This window comes from Anneissia japonica, unplaced genomic scaffold, assembly GCF_011630105.1.
Source record: "Anneissia japonica isolate Jap-2015-1 unplaced genomic scaffold, ASM1163010v1 scaffold288117_len521816_cov214, whole genome shotgun sequence".
Classification (NCBI taxonomy): Eukaryota; Metazoa; Echinodermata; class Crinoidea; order Comatulida; family Comatulidae; genus Anneissia; species Anneissia japonica.
Window position 1 is genome coordinate 435279 of NW_022685717.1, and position 8372 is coordinate 443650.

General features: G+C 36.0%; 1 protein-coding gene across 1 annotated transcript in view; it reads right to left on the reverse strand.

Moving 5' to 3' along the window:
• Positions 1-1368: 1368 nt before the first annotated feature.
• LOC117112333 (folate receptor beta-like) overlaps positions 1369-8372 on the reverse strand; it is a 10539-nt gene continuing 3535 nt past the window's right edge. Inside the window, exons 4-6 of the mRNA XM_033255410.1 lie at positions 4212-4347; positions 3651-3814; positions 1369-2027 (exon numbers count right to left, since the gene is read on the reverse strand). Coding sequence (XP_033111301.1) covers positions 1863-2027; positions 3651-3814; positions 4212-4347 — 465 coding nt within the window. The 3' untranslated portion in view covers positions 1369-1862. The remainder of the gene's footprint in view (positions 2028-3650; positions 3815-4211; positions 4348-8372) is intronic.

Below are 8372 nucleotides of genomic sequence, written 5' to 3' on the forward strand. Positions count from 1 at the left end.
GCCATAGGGGTGTTACCAGTCAATATATAAGCATGGTTAAGTAATATTAATACATTAGACTATAAAAACTTATTGCCTGAAAAGTACTGAAATTCTGTTTATTAAAACCACTCAAATAATTTACATCTCAATATGGTATTTGTGCGTTAGTGGTATTGCTTATCAGCTTATCAACCTAATTGCTCCAGTAGAGGGCGTAGTGTAATGCATCACACAAAAAGAACCACAAAAGTACCTAAAACTTCCTTTGTTTCTTGTTTTTTTTTTCAGCCTCCATACAGCTTAAGCAGCTTCATGCCTTTTTGGAGAAGGGATTTGATAAAAAAAAAAAAAAACAACAACAACAAACAGATTGTCTGTTTTTCCTATTGCTAAGTATTCATTATAAAACTTTTTGCACATTAGAGCAATATAGACACGTTGCCAGATAGAATCTACCACAGAAGTTACCAGAGTCTATTTCCTGTAACCCAATTAAAATAAGACACACACTATCTAATTAAATTACTATTAAAGTACTGACATTGATGAGCCTAAACTCAACCAATAGGGAGCTTCTGATTGCATTATGATGGTAGGAGGTAGAACGTAATAACCTCACTAAAAGCCATATGCGCATCGTGTGGATTCCAGGACGCAATTTCCCCAATTCAACATATGCAGCAGAGAACGTAGGATGCCTGGTAGGACGATAATGCATGAGTGATTCCGTTCTAGTATCGCGTCATCGAACAAATCGAAAGCTCCCTTATATCAGTAAGGCAAGTCTCATCACAAAGTTGTATTGAAATAAATCTTGATTTATTTTTTCTATTTATTTATTTTTTATTTCATTTATATGGCGCTTTTTACAAAGGACCTAACATCAGGAAAAAATGGGCAAGTTGGCCTAAATTAGATGTTTTACTGTAGCTTTGACATGACAGACTACATGTACTTACAGTTGCGTTAAATCACTTGCATTTGACATTCGCGCGCCACGGCCTGCAACTGCATTGAAATCCCTTGCGTTTGCGTATGAAGCGTACTAGTCTGTACTAAGCCTAATGGTTTATTTAAACTCTCCATGTACATTTAAATGGGAATAGAAATCCTCTTTCACTTCAAAACCTTAAGGTAAAAATTTACAGCAATGGATTACAGTATTATTGAGCAAGCTTTGCATTAAAACTATCATTAATTACTTTACTACAACTGAATCTGTTAAAATGTGATAGTGACTGACTACCAACATTAAAGAAGAGCATGTTGCAATGTCAAGACATTGATTGTTACGACATGCCACAAAATTAGTATTAATAGAACATGCTCAATGATCAAAGTATATAACAAAATCAATTTTGTAGCAAGATGTTACACCATGGTACAATAATCAATGAATAAAGTAGCACTGTATTAATGTTACAGCATGCTACAATATCAATGCATACCACATTATTAAAGTCATAGCATGCTACAATGGAGTCAATAAATATCAAAATAATGTTTTGTAGCAGGCTAAAATGATAAATGAATACTACAATAATAATGCTATGGTATGCTACAGTGATCAATGCATAACATTAATGTTATTATTTTGAACAAATGGAAATATTTTGAGCTTGAAAATATTTTTGGAATTATGGTGTTAAGTAGCAATATGCAGCAGAATTCAAGTAGCAATAGCATCAGAAATTTCTACTTAAGGGGAATCAATACATACATATTTCATCACTTGAGACTCGCCTAAAAAATTGTGGCATGCATCCACTGTAAAAAGCTAACACAAGATTCTTGTAAAATCCTTTTCTCTAAAATCTTTTAAGGTGTATCTGATGAAATGTTTTAAATCTGTACCAAAATTTACCCATAATTCAACTGTACTACAGTTCTGTCCTTGAAACAACATGATAACAAAGATGATAATGGTGAAGTATGTAAACAATTAGAGAAAACAAAAATATAAAAATGGAAGAAGAGAGCTCAACAGCTGAATTGGTTGCTATGCTACTTTCCTTCAACATCCTCTCAGCATAATATCTTGCTACCTGAAAGAAAGTAATTTAATTTTAGTTCCGGGCAGACCCGGAAAAAATATTGTTGTGCCTCCGACCATAAAATGATCTTGATCAAATGCATCCAACACCAAATGTGACCCAAGCTCACAAATGGGTTGTAAACTAGTCCTCAGGCCAAAATGAGGTTTTGTTATAATGGCATAGAACATATCGTTTACTTTAAAATAAAAGTTAAATGAACTCAATCGGGTATCTGGAAGCAAAGTTATGACCGTCTGAATAATTGTCATCTTGTCAACTTACTTAAATCAAGTGTTGAGAAAAATGCTTATATTTTCGGCAGGTTCCTATTCATTTTTCATTAGCTCCCATCCGAAAATGGCTAAATTTTACCTCTTACAGTTGGAATTTTACACTGAAACCTCAGGAATAGTAAGATTAATAGATATACTTTATTTATTACACAAAAAACCAATTCACACAAAATTCACGCTCTACGCCCTATTTTGGGTATTAAAGCTTGTTTCTCAATACAGTGCAGTGCGAGTTTACAGCCTGTTTGTGAGCTTGGGTCACAAATGTTATCTACGCTATTATAGCTGAACAGTAGCACATGTAGTAGTTCTGGAGCAAGCATAAATACCAAATTTAATTACTGGTATGTATTAAATTGTGATGTGTAAAAAAAAACCGCCTGTTGCTCAGTCACCCACTTTTTCCAGCCCTGATTCTGGGGCCACCTTATGGGCTCATGACCTCCTTGACTTCCAGCACTTGTATTGTAATTTGGTGATAAAATAAAATGATACAAGTGAAATAACGATTGAAAGTTTTTAAGAAGTTGGAAAAAATTATCTTTATCTTTTGAGACATTCTCAATAAAAACAGTTTTTTACCGCAAGCATTTAAAAGCCAGAAACTCACTACACCTGATGGTTGTCGTCCGAGGCGATTCTATAAAGAACGCAATGTGACTACGCACGCGCAACAGATTGTTTTTAATGAGAATCAGACTGCCACCGACAATCAGCAGAGGGCGCCACATTGTCTAGTATTCACATGGAGTGGAGTTGGATTCATTGTGTGACAGTCGTACAATGCAGTGACTGCCCCATTTTACACTTCATTACTTAGCATTGCAAACCTTCAAACAATATCATTAATTTTTTTTCGCAAGTATTTGGGAACGTTAACATGTAAAGTAGGGCAAAAACCTCACTTCCATAAAATTTTGCTAATGCAAATAAATCAAAATTCTATCATATCATTTTTATTGTTTATAGATATTTACCAGCAACTTAAACTATTAAAACCTGTATATTATCACCTCTATTAAAGGGACAACCTTGGGCACACATTTTTAGGCCAAGAATTGAAAAATAGATATCTTTTAACACTACATCCAATCCCAAAAGATGTCCCCCTTAATGTGGATTGTCAGTGGCAGAGAGGGGGACTGGGGACTTTCACAAATGGAGAGTCTAGACCACCTTAGCCCCAACCATGGTAGGAAAATTTATGATTAGGCACCTATAGATGACCAGGAATGACACTCCCAGACCTCAACTTGATTATAATTCGGGAGCTGGACTGACTGGCTGGCTGGCTTACCCTTGAATCTGCCACTAATTCTGTACACTGTAATTCACTTACCTCTCGGTTAGGATTTGTGTCACTGAAGTAGAAGACCATGCATTGTTCGTTGTCGGCGGTTACATTAAAAGCACCGGCCCATATCTGATGGCACATGTTGGCTGCAGAACCAAAAACATCTTCAAACGTACGACAAGTTGTGCCAGCTGGACAAACATTAACACCTGCACAAAAAGTTCAAGTACAGGTCAAATTAAAGGTCAAAAAGATCAAACACAATAATAATAATGACGTCATCTTACTTGACGAATGTATCCATCTCTAGCAGAGCTGCTCGCAGCGTCATTTTCCGCCTGAAAAGTGTAGCCCCTTTTCTGCATTTTTGATATTAATTAATTTATTTTAATAATTTATTTATTCATTTTTTTTTTGTAAATTTATTTTATAGCAAACTGACACTGATGGGAAGACAGGCAAAATAAAGATGCAAATAATCTTCGAGGTCACCATCCATTACCACCCTGGTGCTTGCCCGACCTCTGCCTATGTGGTTCAACAAAGGAACCAAATACAGGGTCAAAAATGTCAAATATAGGGTCGAAAGTTCAATGTATTGCCTACCTGCTGACCAATCCCAGCCCAATGCCCAGTTGTCTTTACAAGTCAAATCATATCGACAAGCATCCCACCATGCATTGCACTCACTTTCACATAAAGGTATTCCTTTATAGCGCTCGTTTCGGATTGAGATATTATGCTGAGAAGAAAAATGTGTAGTGTATTCATTTTAATATACACAAGGCGCCATACATCAATAATTATTATTATATAACTATTTCAACATCATTTACACAACATTTAAATTTAATTATTAAAAATAAAATTTAAAAAAATACTTACACTTACATAATCAAAATTAAAGATAAAACATTAAAGTCTATATATAATTGTTAAATACATGTCTCCCTCCAATTAAATACCGTCTGCAAATAAAGACCACATTTATCATTATCTGTTAGTTCCAATTACAGATTTGCTCTCTTTAGACAATGGTTTTAGAAGACCCAACTGAAAATCTTCCCTTCAAATAAAGACTACTATAAAATAAACAACGATGTTAATGCAATGAATAACAAATTGTGTTAGATTTGACTTACATCTAGAAACCATGAAATATTAAAAAAAAATAAATAAAGCATTTTTTTTTTCTCCAAATAGAGAAATCCACACATTACATTTAGTGCTAGGATTCCAGTCTCCTGCAGAGTCCGGAATGGAGTGTCTTGGAAATCGGCAAGGACTTCCGCACCGCATACCTTTAATTTTAAAGATATTTATTGAGTTAACATCCAATGCTTTATTGTGTCACATAGCCAAACTGCTGAGTTGAAGCGTATAAAAGCCTGTTGTTGTAGTGAAAAATTTGTTAAAATAATATAAACGCCAGCGCGTGACCGCAGTTGGATCAAACCAGACGTGTTCATAAACAACAATCAACGCAAAGTTAAGCACACTGTTCTGCATTACCTGATATATTTATCTATTTATTTCCAAGGCAACAGCAAAAAATCACCACTTACAAGATGGACTCAAAATATATAGGCCTAATATAAACTCTAAAAATATAGAAATACAAGCAAGACAATCCAAAAATACGTTCATAACTAACCCCTCCCACAGTAAACATTGAATCAATAAACTAAACACAGTCACAAAGACAAACATACACCGGGACGGATACTTTTTAAAACGAGGGATCGGAAATGTTTGAAACTATTAAAAAAAATATCAGGGTTACTATTTTGGGTGAGTTGAATGGCCGAGCAGTTAGCAGGGGCGCCGCAAGCTATAGCCATAATACCGGCGCTGGTTCGAACAGTACGCTCGCCTATGGTTCTGGTGGTAGAACAAGTCTTCTCGGATAAGGACTATAAACCGTAGGCCAAGTGTATACAATGGTTTGTGTGCACTATAAAAAACCCAGTACATCCTTCGAGGCGAGTAGGAGGATACCCCAGTGTACTGGAACAGACAGCCCCTATAGTGGACCATGAGAAGGGACACTTAGGGGCGAAGAAAGTCATTGATGGAGTTCCTAATCCACATATCAAGCACCCTGAGCATCTTACATTAAAATTAGATGGATATGTGCGCTATATAAAACTACACTATTATTATTATTTTGATTAGCAACCTGTGTTTAATTAATATTCGATAATTTGCAATATGTCTTTGTTAATCATTCGGTAGACCAATATTTATTATTATTTTATATAACCAGCAGAGGTTTAGACCTATAAAGAACCTCAAGGAAACAAAATTGTTTGTACCATGGATCTTAATTCGTATCTGTGGTTGTATTATCGCCAAAATCGAATACAGTTTATGTATTGTTACTTTCATCCAAACGCATCATCTTTTTTTTTAGTTTACTTATTCTGATTCAAAATTTCATAAAGTATACTTTATGCCTATACGATTGAAATTTAAACCATATATAACAAAAAAGCTCCGACAATCTGCGGCTCTAGACATGCCAACAAATGGTGCGGCTCCCACCCCAGTGCAAACAAAGGATGGGGGCGGCTAGCCCCGTCCCATCCCCACCGGTGCCACCACTGGTCGGCTCTGACCAAAACATTTTAAAAAACAAGTGTTTTTTTCATTTAGACCATGCTGAGTTGAAAAATAAAACTCAATTTCATTTTAATATTGCTGATACAGCATAAACGTATCTTGTCTTCACCCTTGTTGCAGCCTAACATTTGCTACTTCTTGTATAAAACCAAACCTACAGTATTTTTGATTGATTGTATGATATTTGTTGGTTTTTTAATATCTTAAAAAATGTCTTATGGCTATGGATATTAAATTTTGAATAATACAAATTGACTAACAAAACTTCCAATTATATAATAACTCCACTAATATAACAAACTACCTATTTGACAAAAACATTATTTAATGTGGGATCGATCGGGACAGCAGACGTGTGCGTTGATCATTGTGTTACCAACACAATTGGTTAGTTTCAACTACGTTCGCACGGGGGCGCCCATATATGCTTTTACCATTTCCTCATAGCAACAACAGGCTTTTATACATTTCCACACACAGCAGTTGGGCGGTATGTGTATATTTCAGGAAAAAATTCCGTTCATCATCATTTTGTTGTAGATTGACTGGACTAATCATAATATACGCTTTACAGCACAAACACTGAGCGTCGCTCGCGCTGCATGTTTACATTTGATACCCACATACTGACCAACTTAGCGGAATCTGTCTATGGGAGGGAGCCCTGTATGTTTACATTTGATACCCACATACTGACCAACTTAGCGGAATGTGTCTATGGGAGGGAGCCCTGTATGTTTACATTTGATACCCACATACTGACCAACTTAGCGGAATGTGTCTATGGGAGGGAGCCCTGTATGTATATTATATTTAATGAATTAGAGCTAAAACCTTTTGTATTTGTGAAGCTTGGGACAATATAACTGGCAAGTTTTCTTCTTTTGCAAAACACATACGGTTTTGGATAGAGCCACTATACGAAACTTTGCCTGAATATTTCTTGGCTCTATACTTGAAGCCGGTCACCCACAGCCCACAGAGCCCGACAGTCAACAGGATTCTACGGAGAACGCACTGCCACAACACACACACAATGGTTGGCTTTTAATGAAAATCCATTCAGACAATCAGCAGGAAGTGGAGTTGGGTTTGTCAGCAACGGTCGTTCGACGCACAGAGAGCCCGGTTTAACTATGAATTTTTTACCGTCTCGATATTGTTTGTCAAAGTGTATTTGAAAAAAACATGTGACATGCCTAAATATGGTCATGATGACATCACATCATGACCATATATAGGTACATCATGACTTTAAATGGGCATACAACATTTTTTTGTCAAAGAAAATTTGATAGTCTGGACAGAGCATTACACTAAAGCAAATTACAAATTTTCTTTGTTTGCCCTTATAGTCATGATGTGCCCATATCGTCGCTCACATCACGAACTAACACAATTAAATTCAATTGTGTTAGTTCGTGAAATCAAAAAAGCGCGTCAAAATACGCGCTGTTGTTGTTAAGGACTTTTTGTGTGGTAAAGAACAACAAAATTGCTTGACAACCAATACGCGCTCGTTTTGACGCGCTACTGTGATTTCACGAACTAACACAATCTACTTTGATTGTGTTAGTTCGTGATGTGAGCGACGATATGTGGTCATGATGTGCTTACATATAGTCATGATGTGCCCATATACAGTCATGATGTACCCATATATAGTCATGATGTGGCCATATATAGTCATGATGTGCCCATATACAGGCATGATGTGCCTCTATATAGTCATGATGTACCCATATATGGTCATGATGTGCCTATATATAGTCATGATGTGCCTATATATGGTCCTGATGTGATGTCATCATGACCATATTTAGGCATGTCACATGTTTTATCAAATAAAATGTGATAATGTGGACAGGGCTAAAGACATGCTTTAAGCTGGTTTTTACACTCTAGGCAAATTTATTCAACCATGAATGAACCATTGGTTTATTCGCACACTCACATCTCTATCAGAGTTTTTCGCTTCAGTGAAATCAGTAGTTCGAACTGTTTCAACTTTTTGCAAAGGGGAAAATGCAAAACCAACCAGAACTCAGGAAGTGAACCAACGCTTCTGATTCGCGCGAATATATTTGCCTAGTTTAAAACCGGCTTAAACTACAGATTTAATATTACATTCTGTATCATAGGATC